General features: G+C 50.3%; 1 protein-coding gene across 5 annotated transcripts in view; it reads right to left on the minus strand.

Moving 5' to 3' along the window:
- Positions 1-20,246, minus strand: part of St6galnac6 (ST6 N-acetylgalactosaminide alpha-2,6-sialyltransferase 6) — a 22,010-nt gene continuing 1,764 nt past the window's right edge. Inside the window, exons 1-7 of one of the 5 annotated variants that reach the window (XM_042680899.1) lie at positions 15,039-15,121; positions 14,225-14,279; positions 12,754-12,844; positions 10,239-10,418; positions 5,565-5,971; positions 1,527-1,634; positions 1-620 (exon numbers count right to left, since the gene is read on the minus strand). In XM_042680899.1, coding sequence (XP_042536833.1) covers positions 356-620; positions 1,527-1,634; positions 5,565-5,971; positions 10,239-10,418; positions 12,754-12,844; positions 14,225-14,250 — 1,077 coding nt within the window. In that variant the 5' untranslated portion in view covers positions 14,251-14,279; positions 15,039-15,121 and the 3' untranslated portion in view covers positions 1-355. Of the gene's footprint in view, positions 625-1,526; positions 1,635-5,564; positions 5,972-10,238; positions 10,419-12,753; positions 12,845-13,584; positions 13,605-14,086; positions 14,280-15,038; positions 15,122-20,246 lie in introns of those variants that run through there. The other 4 variants (XM_042680901.1, XM_042680900.1, XM_042680902.1 and 1 more) reach the window with 4 other exon arrangements.

Genomic DNA, 20,246 nt, shown 5'->3' on the forward strand with positions numbered 1-20,246 from the left:
CCCTCTCATCTCTTTGATGACTGGAATTGAGGGTGTAACACCAAGTTCCCAGCTCCTTGGGATAGGACACCAGCTAAGTAAGGAGTGATCTGGGCTCCATTCCTGGGGTTCTGAACCAAGGCCTCATGGGAAAGGAAATATCCTTAGCCTCAGATTGACTCAGAAAGACCCCTATACCCTGATTGACTAGTCTCAGACCCTGACTGGACAAGAAAGACGACCTGACACCCCTGATTAACCACAAAGAATCCCAATTCCCTGATTGGCCAAGAGATATCTCCCAGGTTGGAGGATTGGCTGAAGGACACACCCCTCCAGGCCCTGATTGGCTGAGAGGTACTCTAGCCTTGATTGGTCAGAAGTTGCCATGGTTCTGAACTGGGTCCAGAACGGCTTCTCCAGTGTCCCTCACGAGGTCCCACAGGCAAGATAGCCTAGGTCCAGGAAGGGTGGGAGAAGGTGATGCCATACAGTTGCGCCCAAGATGAGAAGACCCTCTTCTCAGTGATGAAGCGGTGGTGGTTGCCCTTGCGGCTGTGCTCATTCTGGATGTAGGTGACACACTCATCTGGCCCCTTGGGCTCATAGTAGTGGTAGGGTATGCGCTGCAGGCGGGGCCGCTGGCTGGGGCAGAGCAGATGGGGTATCAGGGCAAGGTGAGCACCAGTGGGGTCCTGGCCCTTCCAGCCCCTCACCACCACAGGGTCTCAGTGGGGGAAATCCCTGCCCCTCCCTGAGCCTCAGTTTTCCACCTGGAAAATGGGCAGAGTGGAATAGGTTCATGACTAAACTTTTTGCTGTTGTTTAATTAAAAAAAAATTGGCTGGTGCCAGTGGTTCACACCTGTAAACCTAGCTACTCAGGAGGCTAAGATCCAAGGATCATAGTTTGAAGCCAACCCTGAGAAGAAATGTCTGTGAGACTCTTATCTCTAAATAATCAGCAAAAAGCTAGAAGTTGAGGTATGGCTCAAGTGGTAGACTGCCAGACTTGAGTGGAAAAAAATAAAGCCAAGCAAAAGGGGCAAATCCTTAAGTTCACGCCCCAGTACTGGGATATAAAAAACAAAAAATCTTTTTGTGTGTGTGCTCATCCTGGGGCTTATTTTTTGTGCTGGTCTTAGGGCATGCACTCAGGTCCTAGGCACTGTCCCTAAACTTCTTTTGACCAAGGCTAGTGCTCTACCACTTGAGCCACAGCTCCACTTCCAGTTTTTTTTTTTGGTAGTTTTATTGAAGATGAGTCTCAACCTGCTTAGGCTGGCTTTGAACTGCAATCTTCACAGGTCAGTCTCATGAATAGCTAGGATTACAGGCATGAACCATCAGTGTCCAGCTAAAATAACAACTATTAATATACAAAGAGGCTGAGCTCGGGATACAGGCCCTTAAGGCAGCTCACATCTCTGAAGAGCAGCATGGACACCCCATTAGAGAGACCCTTGAATACACTCTAGCCAAGATGCCCTGATTCCTCCGATTCATTCTATAACCAGCAACCGGGGGCACTTTCCCCAGAGGGCTCACCTGCAGTAGTCAGGGGGGACCATGCCATAGACGTGCACATGATCACACAACTCCACCGCAATCGCCAAGGTAAACCAGCCTGTGCTCAACCACGAATGGGACTTTTCCCTGGGGGCAGAAGGGGTCACGATGAAGGGAGATGCGGGCAGCAAGGGGAGGAACAGGCATGGAAAAATAGCCAAGCCACCCAGTTTCCCAGAAATTTCCTAGCCACCCTTCAGGACCCTGCCTCCCCCTCCCCCCACCCATTGTCACCTCCGTCTATTTGCACTGTGGGAGTATGCATGCTGGCAGGATGCTTTCCAGAAAGAGGCGGCGCAGGGAGAATGCTCCTTTGAGGGGAAGAGGAGAAGCGAGGCATGCTTGGAATAAGGTCTGGGTCACAGCTGGGCAGGCTGGGAGTGGCTGTGACCACAGCATGCGAAAAGCGCTATGCCAGAGATAGAATCAAACTCCTAAAGGGAGGATTGATTAGAGAAGGCTGCGCTGGAGGAAGCATAGCACAAACCAAGGCGTAGGCCAGCAGCCAAGAACCTGCCTCACTACAGATGCCACCAGTCATGGATGGCCGGAGCACTCACACGTGTGTCAATTACACCCTGGGCTTCTGGGGAAGTGTGAGAAAAACAATGTAGAATATGTCATTGATGTTTTATGTGTCTCTGAAAATATTTTACATTTATGTAGTGGAATGTTCTTTGTCAGCAAAACTGGCAAAAGAGAGAGAAATTACCAGTATCAGGAATAAAGAATGAAAACACCGGGCTGGGAAGGTGGCTCAGCGGTAGAGCGCTTGCCTTGCATGCCTGAGGCCCTGGGTTCGATTCCTCAGCACCACATAAGCAAAAAGAGAAAAGCCGGAAGTGGTGCTGTGGCTCAAGAGGTAGAGCGCTAGCCTTGAGCTGAAGAGCTGAGGGACAGCGCCCAGGCCCCAGAGTTCAGGCCCCAGGACCGGAACCAAAAAAAAAAAAATAAAAATGAAAACACCTATAGATATTTAAGGGATCATAAGAAAATTCCAAGCCAGGTGCCAGTGACTTATGCCTGTAATTCTTGCAACTCAGGAGGCTGAGATCTGAGGCTCAAGATTTAAAGACAGCCTGGGAAAATAAAGAGACTCTTATCTCCAATTAACCAGCAAAAAGAAGTGAAACTGTGGCTCAAGTGGTAGAGCTCTAGCCTTGAGTGAAAAAAAAAAAGAGACAGTGTCCCTTTGAGTTTAAGACCCAGTAGCAGCACGCGCACGTGCGCATGTATACACACACACACACACACACACACACACACACGTGCGCATGCGCGTGCGAGGGAAAAAAAAAACCAAAAACTCTTCCAGAGACAGGTAGCTCAACACTTGTAATCCTAGCTACTCAAGAGGCTGAGATTCAAGAATCCAGGTTCAGAGCCAGCCTGCATAGACAAATTATAGAGACTCATATCCAATTAACCTACAAAAAGTTGGAAGTAAGCTGGGCGCCGATGGCTCACGCCTGTAATCCTAGCTACTCAGGAGGCTGAGATCTGAGGATTGTGGTTCAAAGTCAGCCCAGGCAGAAAAGTCCATGAGACTCTTATCTCCAATAAACCACTAGAAAACCGGAAGTGGAGCTGTAGCTCAAATGGTAGACTGCTAGCTTTGAGCTGAAGAGCTGAGGGACAGTGCTTAGGCCCAGAGTTCAAGCTCCACGACCGACCAAAAAAAAAGTTGGAAGTAGAGCTGAGGCTCAAGTGGTACAATGCCAATTTTATGTGGAAAAAAAATAAAAATAAAAGCAGGAGGCCCTGAGTTCAAGCACCAGTTCCAGCACTACAAAACAAAGGAAGAAAAAAAGAAAATAAGGGGAATGCTAGGCACTGGCAGCTCACGTCTGTAATCCTAACTACTCAGGAGGCTGAGATCTGAAGAGAGTGGTTCAAGGTCAGCCTGAGCAGTAATGTCTGTGAGATTCATATCTCCAACTAACTTCAAAAAAGGCAAAAGTGGAGCTGTGATTCAAACAGTAGAGCTCTAGCCATGAGCAAAAAAGCTCAGGGATAGCATCCAGGCCCTGAGGTTAAGCACTAGGACCAGCACAAAAGAAAGAAAGAGAGAAAGAGAAAGAAAAAGAAAGAGAAAGAAGAGAAAAAGAAAGAAAGAGGGAAAGAAAAAGAAAAGGAAGGAAGGAAGGAAGAAAGGAAGGAAGGAAAAGGAAAAGAGAAAGAAGGAAATGATAAAGGGAAAAGGAAATTTCAAACAACCTGTGTATATAAATGTAACAATTCAGATGAAGTCAACTTCATAAAATCCATATACTAGGGCATGGTTAAAGTGGGGAAAAAATCTCAGCAAACTAGGAGAACTTCCTGAGAAATTTCCTGATGAAGGGAAGCCACCACAGTTACCACTTCTAACACAATTGACATTGTACTGAAAATCCTCACCATTGCAATAGGGCAAGAAAAAAGAAACCAGAGGCATAGTTTAGAAAGAAGAAATAAAATTGTCCTTATTTGCATTCAACGTGATTATTAAAAACTTTCAAAAAAATATCTTAAAAAAACTATCAGTGAGCTAGGCAGTTACAAGGTCAACAAAAACTTTAGCATGGCTAAAGTGGTAGAGTACTTGCCTTACAAGTACAAGACCCTAGGTTCAAATCTCATACTACCAAAAAATTTCCACTATTTAAAAAATAAAAACAAGCCAGTGCTGGTGACTCACGCCTGTAATCCTAGTTACTCAGGAGGCTGAGATCTGAGGATTGCAGTTCAAAGTCAGCCTGGGCAGGAAAGTCTGTGAAACTTATCTCCAATTAACCACCAGAAGACCGGAAGTGGCACTGTGGCTCAAGTGGTAGAGCGCTCGCCTTCAGCTGAAGAGCTGAGGGACAGCGCCCAGGCCCAGAGTTCAAGCCCTATAGCTGACAAAAAATAAATAAATAAAAACAGTATCATATATAATAGCTCCAAAATCTAATAAAATATGTAAAACGTTATATGGTGAACATATTGTATCAAATGAAATACAGTAAAATACACTTTTTTTTTGGTCAGTTGTGGGGCTTGAACTCTGGGCCTGGGTACTGTCCCTGAGCTCTTCAGCTTAAGGCTAGCGCGCTACCTCTTGAGCCACAACACCACTTCTGGTTTTCTGGTGGTTAATTGGAGATAAGAGCCTCATGGACTTTTCTGCTCTGTCTGGCTTTGAACTTCAATCCTCAGATCTCAGCCTCCTGAGTAGTTAGGATTACAGGCGTGAGCCACCGGCACCTGGCAAAGTGAACAATTTTTATTTCTTTTTTTTTGGTTGGTATGGGGCTTGAACTCTGGGCCTGAACGGTGTCCCTCAGCTCTTCAGCTCAAGGCTAGCGCTCTACCACTTCAGCTACAGCGCCACTTCCAATAATTCTATCCATTTATTTTTTAGTTTTTGGCAGTGGTAGGGCTTGAACCTAGGGTGTGGGCACTGTCTCTGAGCTCTTCAGCTCCAGGATAGTGCTCTACCACTTTAAGCCACAGCACCACTTCTCAAAGTGAACAATTTTTAAAAGGACTTTTTAAATGTGGCTACAATGAATTTTAAATTACACATGGGCTCACATTGAATTTACATTGGAGCATGCTAATTTAAGTTTTCAAGGGAGATTAGTCAGAGAAGAAGGGCATACTGGGATGATGGACCTTTAGAACACAGCGTGCTGGGAGTAACTGTGCTTAAAGCAAGGCATGCTGGGAAGAGTCAAGATTTTACATATGGTGCAATGGTATAGAAAGCCTTCCTAGAAAGTCGCTAGATGATGCTGTATAACCTTAGAGCAGAGCATGCTAGGAGCCCTTGTTCCCTCAGATGATGCATGCTGGGAGAAAGTCTAAGGAAGATAAAGCCATGCATAGGACACGGGAGATGACTCTGTTAACAGCTGGACATAAAGAGAACTTTCTTTGGAAAACTGACTAGAATGTGACAAGAAATGATTATATCCCCAGAGCAGTGCATGCTGGAAGCAACAGGCCATAAGGCAGGGTCTGAGAGGGAGGGAGCAGGCATGATGCTGGTACCTGTCCTTGCCCGTCTCACCCCGGAAGAGGTCGTCAAACTGTTGCATGCGGTTGGGAGAGACGGCGTAGGCCTCCATGTTGGGGAACACCAGGCCTGCCCGCTGGATGACACGCACAAGACTGCCTTGGGGCTTCTGCATCTTGCTTGGGGGACCCCAAAAGATGAAGACAGTTTCAGGGGTCCGATTGACAAACTCCTGGGGCCTGCGCAGCACCCGAAACACACTGGAATGAGCCACCACTCGGAAGGTGGTTTTGTTGCCTACGTCAGCCGAGTAGCCTGTGGTGGGTGCATCATTCATGCGGATGGTGCACTCAGCCCGCTCGATCTCTGGGCCCAGTTTGGTGCCCAGAAGGTGGCTGGAGCTGGTGACAATCACACACTGGTGGCACCGGGAAGGCAGCGTCTGTAGAGTAAAGAAAATCAACAGTATTAGCCAGGTGCTGGTGGCTCACGCCTGTAATCCTAGCTATTCAGGAGGCTGAGATCGAAGGATCAGGGTTTGAAGACAGCCCAGGCAGAAAAGTCCTCATGAGAATCTTATCTCCAATAAACTAATCAAAAAAGCCAGAAATGGTGCTGTGGCTCAAGTGGTAGATCGCTAGCCTTGAGCACAAAGAGGCTTAAAGATAGTGCCCAGGCCCTGAGTTCAAGCGCCAAGACTGGAAAAAAGAAAAGAGAGAGAGAGAGAAAGAAAAGAGAGAAAGAGAGAGAGAGAGAGAGAAAGAAAGAAAGAATGAAAGAATGAAAGAAAGAAAGAAGGAAGGAAGGAAGGAAGGAAGGAAAAGAAAAAAGAAAATCAACAGTATCACCATCAGTCTTGTAGACTCGAACTCTATATATCCACACCTCCATAGTCAGGAACAAACCATTCAACATTCAACAAATATTTATAACCAGCTTGCCTAGTGGCCAAGTACTAGGCACAGAGTACTGAGCAAAAACAACTTGCTCAAGAGCCAGGAGCTGGTGGCTCACACCTGCAATCCTAGCTACTCAGGAGGCTGAGATCTGAAGCCAGCCCAGGGCAGACAAATCTTGAGAAACTCTTATCTCCAATTAACCAGCAAAAAGAAGGAAGTGGAAAGTGGAAGCACACTAGCCTTAAGAGCAAAAAAAGCTAGAAGAGGATACAAGGTCCTGAGTTCAAGCACCAGTACCAGCACCAAAGAGAGAGAGAGAGAGAGAGAGAGACAGACAGACAGACAGACAGACAGACAGACAGAGCCAGACAGACAGTGAATATAATAATGTAATACAAGCTAGGAAAAAGGCAGCCCAGGCACAGGTGATCAGGAGGGACCAGGACAAAGGCTCCTTTAAAATGGTCATTCGGGAGGCCTCTCTGGGTAGAGTCCTGAAAGGTGGAAAATATTCCAGGAAGGAAAAATAGAAAATACAGACCAGGGCTGGGAAGGTGGCTCAGTGGTAGAGTGCTTGCCTTGCATGCATGAGGCCCTGGGTTCGATTCCTTAGCACCACATAAGCAGGGGAAAAAAAAGGCTGGAAGTGGCGCTGTGGCTCAAGTGGTAGAGCACTCGCCTTGAGCTGAAGAGCTGAGGGACAGCACCCAGACCCAGAGTTCAGGCCCCACGACCGGACCAAAAAAAGAAAATACAGACCAATGTGGAAATTTAGGTGGTACCTTAGAAACCAAAAGGGGCTGAATTAGGCCAAGCTGACAATCCAGAGAACTGGGCATTCTCCGCTGGAGTGCAGAACCTGGATTTGAACCCATGATGGCATGACACAGATTTCCAGCTTGAGCATCAGCTGAGAATGCCTCTCCTGGCCGGCTCCCCATCTCCACCAACAAGCCTTCCTGACAGCACATCCTGTTCTGTGCACAGAGGCCCAACACAGGCTTTCCTGGCTCTCAGGAGCTCCCATCAGGTTGGAAGCAGCTACAAACCAGGCTCATCTCCTTCCTCTCCACCCCACCCACACTCTAGTCCCCACTTTCTCCTCTCTCCTTTTCCTATTCTTTGGGTTCTCAGGATACAGAAAGACTCAATTAGATGCCAGTCTATCTCTAAACACCTGCTAATGGGCCTCTTCCTAGTGCAGATGTGTCCAGGCAAAGGCCCTAGAGAAAATTCAGTGAGGGAGAAGAGAGAGCTCCTACAGGGAGAACTCCAGAAATACAACAGCTACTCAAGTCAGGAAGACAGAGGAGACAGTGCTAAATCCTAATACTAGATCAATAAGGAGCCAGCAGGAGTTGACAAAATACTTTGGCTCTCTCTCACATGCTGTGTGCCCTTGGACAAGTGATTTTACCTCTCTGAACCTTCGTTACCCCAGTTCTTCAAGTATGACAATAATACTCAACTCACAGGATGTGCCTGAGAGTTGCTAATGATCACAGAGCCCGACACTTTTTTAAAAAAAGCAGCCAATATTACTTCTGCTTTTGTGTTGTCCAGGATCCCAGTATCCTGCTCTCAAGTCTTGGCAGACACCAGAGAGACCCCATAAAAACCAGAGACATACTTCTACAGCAACCATGACTTGGCAGATGGTAGAATAATAGCACTGAAAAGAAAACCTTGTAGCATGCCAGCCAGTGAGTGAAAGCAAGCATCAGAGAGCAAGTTCAAGTACCAGTTTCGGACTCAGCAAAACTAAACTAAATAAATAAAACAAATAAAACCTTGGAAAGAGTTGAGGCCCAAGTTGAGCACCTGTGGCATACACCTGTAATTCTATCTACTCAGGAGGCTGAGATCTGAGAACTGAGGCTCAAAACCAGCCCAGGCAGAATAACCTTGAGACTTTTATCTTCAATTAACCAGGAAAAAGCCAGAAAGAGAAATGTATCTCAAGCAGAACACCAGCCTTGAGCAAAAAAAAAAAAAAGGGACAGTGGCCAGGCCCTGAGCTCAAATCCCAGCACTGGCAGGTACAGGTATGCATGCACACGTGCACACACACACGCACGCACGTACGCGCACACACACATACATCAAGGACTACTGAAAGGCAGGGAACTTATTCAAGGTCACACAGCATGCAAGGGGCTAAAGTCAAAGAGGCTGGAGCCTTGACTCTTATGGCTCATCCTTTCCTTCAAGAAGAAAGAGGTGAACAAGGCGCCGGTGGCTACGCCTTTAATCTAGTTACTGAGGAGGCTGAGGTCTGAGGATCACGGTTCAAAGGCAGCCTGAGCAGCAAAATCTGTGAGACTATTGTCTCCAATTAACACCAAAAAAGCAAAAAGTGTCCAGATACCCATGGCTCACCCCTGTAATCCTAATTGCTCAGGAGGCTGAGACCCGAGAATCATGGTTCAAAGCTGGGGCAGGAAAGTCTGTGAGACTCTTCTCTCCACCAAAAAAACAAAAGTGGAGCTGTGGAAGTGGAATTGCTCAAGTGATAGAGCACTAGTCTTTTTTTTTTTGGGGGGTCCAGTCGTGGGGCCTGAACTCTGGGCCTGGGCGCTGTCCCTCAGCTCTTCAGCTCAAGGCTAGCACTCTACCACTTGAGCCACAGTGCCACTTCTGGCTTTTTTCTTTTTGCTTATGTGGTGCTGAGGAATCGAACCCAGGGCCTCAGGCATGCAAGGCAAGCGCTCTACCACTGAGCCACCTTCCCAGCCCCTAGAGCACTAGTCTTGAGCAAAAAAAGCTCAGGGAAAGCTGGGGGCCAGTGGTTCACACCTGTAATCCTAACGGCTCAGGAGGCTGAGATCTTAGGATCATGGCTCAAAGTCAGCTAGGGCAGGAAAGTCAGTGAGACTCTTATCTCCAATGAATCCCAGAAAAAGCCAGAAGTGGTGCTGTGGCTCAACTGGTAGCACACTAACCTTGAGCAAAAGAAGCTTAGGGAAGCCGGGCATTGGTGGCTCACACCTATAATCCTATCTATTCAGGTGGCTGAGATCTGAGGATCACAGTTCAAAGTCAGCCTAGGCAGGAAAGTCTGTGAGACTCTTATCTCCAATTGACCATCAGAAAACCGGAAGTGCCCCTGTGGCTTAAGTGGGAGAGCACTAGCCTTGAGCTGTAGAGCTGACAGTACCCAAGCCCAACCAAAAAAAAAAAAAAGAAGAGGGGTGGGAAGGTAGCTCAGTGGTAGAGTGCTTGCCTTGTATGCATGAAACCCTGTGTTCAATTCCTCAGCACCACATAAGCAGAAAAAGCCAGAAGGGGTGCTGTGGCTCAAGTTGTAGAGCGCTAGCCTTCCGCTGAAGAGCTGAGGGACAGTGCCCAGAACCAGAGTTCAGGTCCCACTACGGACAAAAAGAAGAAGGAGAAGGAGAAGAACAAGGAGGAAGAAGGAGAAGAAGCAGCAGCTCAGAGACAGTGATCAGGGTCTGAGTGCAAGCCCCAGGACTGAGAGAGAAAAAGCAAAAAAAAAAAGAGCTGCAAGTGGGTGTGTGGTAGAGTGCCAGCCTGGAATGAAAAAGGCTAAGGGATAGTACCCAGATCGTGAGTTCAACACCTAGTGCCAGCACAAGAAAGAGAAGGGGGGGGGGGGAGGAGAGGGGAGAGAGAGAGAAAAGGAGGGAGAAATGCAAGGTGCTAAAGTAACAGAGGCAAGAGCCTTGACCCCAGGGCTCGCCATCGTTTAGGAGGGAAGAGGTAGAGGAGGAGAGGAGACAGCACCACTGATGGGCAGTGGGGAGGAGCCACAGGCACCAGGCAGCTCTCAGGGATCTCTGGCTGTTCTACCTTGTTGCCAAGAAGGGGGATGTAACCGTGGCTGATGCTCCACTTCTTGAGGTTGACAGGCCGACGTGTGCGGCCCCGCAGAGAGCCGTAATGGAAGACCTCATTGGCACTGTTGGAGCTGTAGAGGATGAGGATGGTGATGAGGGCAAAGAGGATCACGAACACTGCTGACCGCTGCTCCTGGAGAGGAAAGAGGCTGTTGAGGGCCCAGGCACCCAGCGGGCTTGGCATCTCACCTCCTTGCTGCCCACCATGCCTGGCTCCCTCTGGCTTTTCACACCAGAGCAGTCAGGCCCCCAACTCCTCCAGCAACCTGAGGTTCCCCCTAGCAGAGCACTGACAATCTGCTACCCCCTCAGACTGGGTCCCTGAGGACTGGGACAGGGTCAGCTTTGTACCCAGGTCCCAGGTCTGCAGCACAGGAGGTGCTTGGGGTGGGTTGGCTCCAGTGAATTGGGTGTAGGGACAGGATTCCCTCCAAATGCAGCTAAAAGGATGCTTAAGAGACAGGTGAGGGTACCAAATTAGAGGGCTTGGGTCTTCTCCAAACCATTCTCCATAACTTATCCTTATATAGTCAGTTTTCCAGTACCCGAAGCTCCCAATCCAGAGATTTAACCAACCAGGAATCAAAAATGTAGTTAGCAGGGCCCCAGTGACTCATGCCTATAATCCTGACTACTGGGGAGGAGAATTGCAGTTTGAAGCCAGCAGGGGCAAACAAAGCTGAGAGACTCTTATGTCTAAGCTACAAAAGGCCATACCTGGAGGTATGGCTCAAATGCCTACGAGAGAAAAGGCTGAGCAAGGAAGTAAGGCTTTGAGTTCAAGCCTCAGCGGGCACACACCTCTGATGGCTGTATCTTTACTGAACATGCACAGACTTTTCTTGTCATTACTCCCTAAATAACACAGTATAACAATTCATATAGCATATACATTGTATTCAATATTATAAGCAATTTAGAGAGGATTTAAAGTCCACTGGAGAATCTATGTAGGTAATATGCACATTCTCAGCTATTTTTTCTAAGGGACTTGAGCATCCCTGGATTTTGTATCCTCAGGAGATTCTAGAACTAGTCCCCCATATATATAAGGGAACAGCTATTTGTCCAAGCCCTTCTATTTGCCTGCTCTGTGGAAATGGATGTAAGCCCTCTGCATATTTTCCCTTGGCAGTAGAGGATGCTGGGGATGCTGCATTTGGGTCTGGGTGCTGGTGGGCTTACGAGGAGGACTCCTGCAGTGCCCACAGCTTCGCAGATAAAGGCTTTTTCCCCAGTGCCCAGATTAGCAGCTCTGAGCAGCCTAGGTGGGCACCCCAGTGACTCTGGCTCCTTCTGTGAGCCTGCTTCCCCCAAGTCCCACCCTTCTAGAGCACTCAGCTGCCCGCAATGCCCACAGGCAAACAGCTTTCCTTCCCAGAGCTGGCTCCATCAGGGCCTGGCTCTTAGCCCTTGGGTGGAGGCACTCTTTAAGGTTACATCCTGATAAATGCCTCAGAAATTGAAAATATACGAAATGAGAAAATACATTCAGTAGTACATGTAGCCTTCTAACTGCGAGTGCTGATGAGTCCCTCTCATGAGCACAGGGCTTTCTGGAAGTGGTGAGTCAGTGCCTTGCCAAGTATCACAAGAGTGTCACACTGCATATTACTAGCCACAGGAAAGATCAAAGTTCAAAGTGTAGTCCTTACTGATTGCATGTCCCTTTTATACCATTAAGAGTCAGAAATGACAGGGCTGGGAAAGCGGCTCTGTGGAAGAGTGCTTGCCTTGCATGCATGAGGCCCTCGGTTCAATTCCTCAACACCACATAAGCAGAAAAAGCCAGAAGTGCTGCTGTGGCTCAAGAGGTAGAGCGCTAGCCTTGAGCTGAAGAGCTGAAGGGCAGCGCCCAGGCCCTGAGTCCAAGCCCACACACACAAAAATCCTAAGTCAAATCACCACCCTGTCTGTGACATTTATATTTCTTAGTTTCAATCCTTTATTACTCCAATATCCAGAAAACACTGACATCCAGAGTACTGTGAACACTAGGCTACCACAACCATCCCCTACCTCCAGATGTCACCCTCTGCCGAAGGCTATCATGGAAAAAGTGGTGGAGGCTTGGCACACAGTAGGTGCTCAGGAAAGCATGAATAAATAAATGCTGGAGAATCTTGATATCATCTGTGATGATCACACTGCATCATCTTCTGAACTCTGCCCTCCCCCCAGCCCCCTGCTCACTTCCGGTGCTCCATCCCACCTCCAGCGCTCCATCTCCTAGTCACCTTTACCTGACTGATAGATGTAGAACAACAGGGGAGAGGCAGGAGCTTCCCAAAGCCACTCAGCACATCAGTGGCCACAGCAGGACTGGAACTGGAATGCCTCCCAGGCCAGCAGCTCCCTTTGGCAGGTTAGAGAGTCATGGGGGTCGCGTTGGAGGCAGGTCCAAAGGAGCCCATTTCACAGTGGAAAGTGAGAGACTCGGACTGGGATAAGGAAGGAAGGGGACTTACTTTGTTGCTACTCATCTCTCTCCGGCGTCTGCTGAGGGGTAGGGGCCAGCGTCCTGCAGGTGGCCCGGGGGGCAGGGATGTGGGGTCACACCTGCAAGCCACCAGAAAGGATTATGGCCTGGGCACCCTCTGCTGGGTCCAGCCGGTCACAGGCCTCGCCCTCTCAACCCTGACATCTCTCCCACATGCCCAGAACTTTAAGGCTCAGGGTGGTATCCAATTTACAGAGAGAGATACTGAGGGGCAGAAAGGGAAGGAATCAGTCTGAGCTGGTAAAGGTGGAACGCTGTGTGGTTCCACATCTACTTTCTGAACACTAATGGCAGAAGCCTTGTTCGCATCCTGCTCTAACCTCCAACATCCCTTGTAGGCCTCCAAACTCCTCTGCTGGTTCCCTTGGGTCTGAGGTCAGCCTTTCTGAGACTCTCCCTCCAACACCCTCCTGACTCCCACTCATTCTTCAAGCCTAGGGTAGACCAGCAACTTCCTGGGTCCTCCTCCAGCCTGGGAGCTCCTGGAGGCACAGTTCACACAGATTCTCCCCCTGGGCCTCCACAGCTGCAGGGACAGAAGGAGGTACACATCCATCAGAGAATTCAGACATTGGCAAGTGCCATCCAGGGGTCCAGGGCAGTCACAGAGGTCTAGTCCTGGCTCGGAAGACACTACCAGCGCTGACACTCCTCATCGGTCCAAGGCTCTGGTCTCAATCCTGGACAGCTTTCCTTCTGGCCCCAGCCAGGGCCTGGGGAAATCAGGCTCCTCGCTCCCGGGCCCTCCCTTCTCTCCTCCCCAGGGCCTGAGCCCTTCTGCACGCTTGAATTTCCCCACCTGTAACCCTGGCATGCGAACTTGCCTCCAGTCCACCTCCACCAGGCTGGGCCAGAGAGTGGAAAAAGGGCCTGCCTGGGGGAGAGGGCTCCCCCGCTCTGTCCCCTCCTGCAGAGGCCTCTCCCTCCGGCCACTATCTCCGCCCCCTGACCTAGCAGCTGGTTAGCTGTTTACTCCCACGCCAGGAATAGCCCCAGAAACTCAGGCCCAGCTCCACACACCCTGCTTCTGATTGGCCAGTCCCTGGCCCCGCCCCTCCCTAGCGCCCCACCCACCCCAGTCCAGCCCAAGGAGACCCTCCCCCCCAACTCCCATGGATCGGGAAACTGAGGCATATCAGAAAGGGGGAGCGCTTGTCCCCTCAGCCCTGCGGCCTTGGCCATTCAAGGCCCTGGCCCAGGACCAGACCTTCCTTCTCCTGAACCCCCCCTTCCTGTGCTTGCCCCTGCGCTCCGGGCACCTGGCAAGCTCCAGGTCCCAGCCCACGCCCCCACTTTCCCACCTTTGCCTGAGCAGTGCCCTCAGCCAGGACCACGGTCCCCCTGGTCAGCCCCGTCACAGTCCTGCTCTGAGAAGGCCATGGTAAAGTGACAGCAAGTCAGGTCAGGCGCCAGTGCCAACTGTCGGGTCCACCACTTACTGGCTGGGGGGCTTCGAGCAAGCCATGTGACCTCTCTGAGCCTCAGTTTCCTCATCTGTGGAATGGGATAACAAGAACAGGGGAAGGCGAGGTTACTGGGACAATTCAAGTCGACCCGGCAAGGGGCGCACTGGGCGTGGAAGTGCCCCATAAGGCCAGCAGCCCTTAAGTCTTGGGTTTTAGGGGTTTTTCCCTTCTCCACTGCTCAAGGCCCGTGTCTCCATGATGAGGCTGCCCGTGAACACCCCCACCTCGCCCGCCCCCCCGCCAGGACTCAAGGCCCGGCCCTGGCATCGCCCCGCTGAGCTCCCACTCTCCATTTCACAGATGGGGAGACTGAGGCTCAGAAAGGAGGCCTTGCGGCAGCCCGAGCCGGCTTGGGGAGCCTGCTTCACAGGACAGAACCCGGCGGGGTCCCCCGGGAAGAAGCCCGGGGGTGCGGGGCGCGCGCCGAGCACCGGCCTGGCGGCGGGAAGCAGACGGGGGGGGGGGGGGGGGGCTGGGCCCCGGGGCGGAGGGCGGGACGCCCCACGATGCCCCCTCCGGGGAGATGGGCCCCCACTGCCCCCTCCGCGCCCCAGGCTCCGGGAACCTTAACCCCACCCAGCCCGCGGGCGAAGCGGGCGGCGCTGAGCCCGGTGAGTGGGCGGCGGGAGGCCGCGCGAGACCCGGGGTCTCGGGGTGCGGCTACCCAGAGGGAGGGAGTGCAGGGGGGACCCCGGAGCCCCGCGTCCATCCCCTCCCCGGCGGCCCCCGATTTCCCCTGTGCAGGCAGAGCCCCCCCACGGCGCCCTCCGCTCAGCCCCCCGCTCACCTCCGCTGGGGAGCGCCGGGCCCCCCGCGGCCCCCGACCCCCCTCACATGGCGCCGGGAGCCGAGAGCCGGGGTCTGCGCCGCTCCGGCCGGCCGCCCAGGCCCCGCTGCAGCCCCGGCCCGCGGGGTCCTAGCGCCGCGCGCCGCCGGGCCAGGCCGGGAGGTGGGCGGAGCCTCCGGCGGTGGCCCCGCCCCGGAGGCGCGCCCGAGGGAGAGGCGCGGGCGCGGAAGGCGGAGGGGCGGGCGAGCCCCGTCCTGCGGCCCCGTGGGCGCATCAGTCACCCCGTCTGGACAGCTCACTGTGACTGTGACACTAACAACAGCCTTCTGAGCCCTTGTACGGTGAGTCTGGCCCACTTCTCACTCTCCTTACAAGCATCAGGTCCCTGGATGGGGAAACTGAGTCCCAGAGTGCTCTGGGCTGGGACGCTGATAATTTCTCTCGGGACATCCCAACAGAGAGCCATCCTTCCCAGAGCCTGGGAACGCAAAGTCACCCCGGGCGAATTTAAAGCTCACATACAGATTCAAGACCAGAGCACTCCGATTTGTAGCCTTACTACCTGCCTTACTTCTTGTTTGCCTCTGGGAACTGGAGAGAATGAGGATTTAAATATATCTTTTTTTTCTTTTTGAGGGTTGCCAGTGGCTCACACCTGTAATCCTAGCTCCTCAGGCCGCTGAGGTCTGAGGATTGCAGTTCAAAGCCAGTGTGGGCAGAAGTTTGTAAGATCCTTATGTCAATTAATCAGCAAAGTGCCAAGAAGTGGAGCTGTGGCTCAAGTGGTAGAGCACCAACTCCATGTGGGGGAGCCAAGAGGGAGGTCAAAGCTCTGAGTTTAAACTCTAGTACCAACACACACACGCGCGCGCGCACACACACACACACACAAGCACACTAAGCATTAATCACATTATTTTATGTAACAGTGAAAAGTAACTTAAGTAGTCCTTGTTAAAACCAGGCACCAGTGGCTCACATTTGTAATGCTAGCTACTCAGGAGGCTGAAATCTGAGGATCACAGTTCAAATCCAGCCAGGCAGAAAGGTCCATGAGACTCGTATCTCCAATAACCAGCAAAATACTGGAAGTGGAACTGTGACTCAAGTGGTAGAGCAGAAAAAGCTAAGTGATAATGCCCAGAATTCAAGTCCCAGTACACACACACACACACACACACACACACACACACAGTAACCATTGTTGGGGGACTGGTTGGGTAAATGTAACCCATCTAAGTACTTCTAAGCCTATTAAATTGAAATGCTATAGGTCAATGGGCTCTTCCAGAAAAGGGTGTCCAGGCCACTTATGGGATACTTAAGTAAAGAGAGCAAAGTTTAAAGAACCGTTTCTTGGAAAACAAAGTGGTAAAATTTTCCATTCTACTCCTGGGAACGTATACTCTGGGGAAATCCTCGCAGATGCCCACACCCAAGTCCACAGCAGCACTGCTTGAGATAACACAAGTAAACCAGCCAAATTACCCATCAATAGGAGAGCGGACTACTTTTGTACTACACATTTGCACTAAAGAGTTATTACACAGCAGAGGAAATGGATGAGCTTCAGTCATATGGATGACTTGTAGAGACATGAAAAAGATAAATGTTGGAAGATGAGTGAAATGATACAGCATTATTTAAGCACAAAGCAACAGTAGCTCAGCTCTTACAGCAGGGCCTGAAGATAGCTTTACCTATTACAATGATGACAGGTTTTTTGTGGGGTTTTTGTTTTCAGTCATGGGGATTGAACTCTGAGCCTGGGTGCTGTCCCTGGAGCTCTTCAGCTCAAGGCTAGCGCGCTACCACTTAAGCCACAGTACCACTTCTGGTTTTCTGGTGGTTTATTGGAGATAAGAGTCTCACGGGTTTTCCTGCCCAGGCTGGCTTTGAACCATGATCCTCAGATCTCAACCACCTGAGTAACTAGGATTACAGGCGTGATAACAGTTTATAAAACAAAAAACGAGGGCTGGGAAGGTGGCTCAGTGGTAGAGTGCTTGCCTCACATGCATGAGGCCCTGGGTTCCATTCCTCAGCACCACATAAACAGATAAAGCCAGAAGTGGCGCTGTGGCTCAAGTGGCAGAGCACTAGCCTTGAGCTGAAGAGCTGAGGGACAGCGCCCAAGCCTAGAGTTCAAGCTCCACAACAGACAAAAAAAAAGTCAAGAACACAGTTGTAGTCCGGTACCTGTGGCTCACTCCTGTAATCCTAGTTACTCAGAAGGCTGAGATCTGAGGATCACGGTTCAAAGCCAGCCCGGGCAGGAAAGTCTGTGACACTCATCTCCAATTAACCACCAGAAAACTGGAAGTGGTGCTGTGGCGCAAATGGTAAGAGTGCTCACCTTGAGCTGAAGAGCTCAGGGACAGCACCCAGGCCCAGAGTTCAAGCCCCACAATCGACAAAAAAAAACAACAACACAGTTCTGTCCCCAAGGGAGGATATGAAAAGGTGTACACATGGTAGTAATAGTCTAGTCTGTAAGAGGGACTTGAATTCAAGATGTTCATAATATTCTTAAGCGTTATGTTACAAATATGACATTATGTATACAAGGTAAACCGCACAGAAAAGAGAAAAAGATAAAGCAAATGAAAATGAGATGTACTTGCATTAAGATTAAAGTGTTGGGGGGGGGGGGGAAATTAATGTGTTATGGGCATATTGGCACACACATGTAATCTCAGCACTCAGGAGGCTGAGGCAGAAGTACCTAGTCCAAGGTCAGATTGGGCAACACAGTGAGACCCCACCTCATAGCCAGGCACAGGTAATCCTAGTGAAGAGGCTGAGATCTGAGGATCACAGTTCCAAGCCAGCTTGGACAGGAAAGTTTGTGAGATTCTTATCTCCAGTTAGCTACTAAAATGCCAGCAGTGGAGATATGGCTCAAGTGGTAGCGCATCAGCCTTTAGTGAAAAAGCTAAGCAGGAGCCTGAAGCTGAATTCAAATCCTAGTGTGCTAGCACATATGCACAGGGCACAACAGCACATGTGTACACACACACAAACACACACACACACACTCAAGTCACCACATGACACGTTAATAGTAGTTCTGGAATGCTATTTGGGACATTTTTTTTCTTTTGGCTCAACTATATTTTTTCAAAAATTAAGAAAATGGTCACACAAGATTTTTTGTTTTAATTACAATTTCTGGGCATCAGTGACTCAATCCTATAATCCTAGCTACTCAGGAGGCTGAGATCTGAGGATCAAGGTTCAAAGCTAGCCTGGGCAGGAAAGTCTATGCGACTCTTATCTCCAATTAACCACCAAAAAAGCCAAAGTGGAACTGTGGTTCAAGTGGTAAAGCCCCCAGGCCCTAAGTTCAAACCCCAGGACAGTACATGCACAAAAACAATACAATTCATACAATGTTTGTAAAGCTCCTGAAAAAGTGTGGACAGAATCCACCCCTGACAACAGAAGGAATTCCAGGATGGATGTGAGCAACGGGAGTGAAGTCACTCTCACTTTTAGCTTTATAAGCTTCTACATTCTTTGTAGGGTACTCATTCAGTAAATTATTAGCACTTTGCTGTTAATTTACCAAATTAGTAAATTTGTTACTTTTTTAACTGCTAAACAGGTCCTTGGTGGCTGCACCTTTAATCCTAGCTGCTCAAAAAGCTGAGATTTCGAGGCTTGAGGCTTAAAGCTAGACTCCATCTCCAATTAACCAGCAAAGAAGCTGGCCTGAAGGTGTGGCTCAAGTAGTAGAGCACCAATTATAAGCAAAGATTAGCCTGCTTGAAGCAGAATTCAAGCTCCAGTACTGCCCACCCCCCAAGACAAGTACAGACTGTCGCCAAAGTTCAAAGCCAGACCATGAGATTCTTATCACCAAATAACCAGCTAAAAGCTGTAAGTGGAGATTTTCAAGTGGTAGACAATTATGTAGGAGGATTTCTAGCCCCCAGAGTGTAAAAGCACCAGCCAGAGGGGGTGGAACATGGATGAATGCGTGTCTTCCCTTTGGAAGCCTACCTGATCCCACCCAGGTGGGGCCAGAGGCAGAACAGAAAACTAGGAAGGAAAGGCAGTCAGGTGGGAAGCACCGTGGCCTGAGGCCACGTGGTAAGGTTCCCCAGAGGTGGTATTTTGCCTCCAGCTCTTCTGCACTCAGGCCCACCAGCAGGAAAGTGAGAAGGTGCCAGATTTAGACCTGAAGCTCCCCTCAGCCTAAGGCTCTAAGCCAGCCTGGACTGACAAAAACAGCCTTACCTTAAACACCTAAAACCAAGCCAGGCACCTGTAATCCTCACTACTCAGAAGGCTGTGATCTGAGGATGGAGCCTCAAAGCCATCCCAGACAAGGAAGTCTAGACTCTTATCTCCAATTAACCAAACAAACAAACAAACAAAACAACCAGAAGTGGGTTGGGAATGTGGCTTAGTGGTAGAATGCTTGCCTAGCATACACAAAGCACTGGGTTCAATCCTTAGTACCATATACACAGAGTTCAAGCCCCTGGACTGGCAAGGAAAGAAAGGAAGGAAGAAAGGAAGAAAGAAAGAAAGAGAAAGAGAGAAAGAAAGAGCTAAGGGACAAAGCCCAGGCCCTGAGTCCAAGCTCCAGTACAAGCACAAAAAGAAAAGAAAACCAAGATTAAGACCAAGACCTAGAGGGAACAGGGCTTGCCAGACTCCCCAGAGCTGTGCACACAGGGCCGCTGGAATCCAAGCCTTCCTTTCAGCTCTGACAGAAAAGCCAGTGGGAGAGGACAGTGACCAGGAGGTGGAGGCCTGGGCTGGCCCGGAGCACCATGCTTATCTAGAAGCACAAAGTACCTTTGTCCTCCCAGACAAAGCCTGGGACACAGGTGGCCCCAAACCCAGGATGCTGGAGAATGAGCACCAGATCTGGTCCTGGGACACTTTGGGGCTGTGATCCTCACCCGGCTTCCCATCCAGGCTCAGATGGAGGTTGGGCAGATCATCAGTGGAACCATGAAATGGACAGAAAAGCAGAGTCCTAAAGAAGAGCTCCACACCTAGGTGCACCTCTTCTCCACAGAGATGTGGGGTATCTCCTGACACCCCCCCCCCACTCACCTTCCAGCAGCTATGGGGCCAGGAGAGGCCAAGGAGAGGGGTCCTTGGCCTCATGGTGGGATGGCCTCCTGCAGGCAGGCCGGAGGGGACAGCTGGGGACATCCACACCTTCCAGAAGGAAGCGATTGGTGAAAG

The sequence above is a fragment of the Dipodomys spectabilis genome, unplaced genomic scaffold (genome assembly GCF_019054845.1).
Source record: "Dipodomys spectabilis isolate Male_0828 unplaced genomic scaffold, ASM1905484v1 ptg000067l, whole genome shotgun sequence".
Lineage (NCBI taxonomy): Eukaryota > Metazoa > Chordata > Mammalia > Rodentia > Heteromyidae > Dipodomys > Dipodomys spectabilis.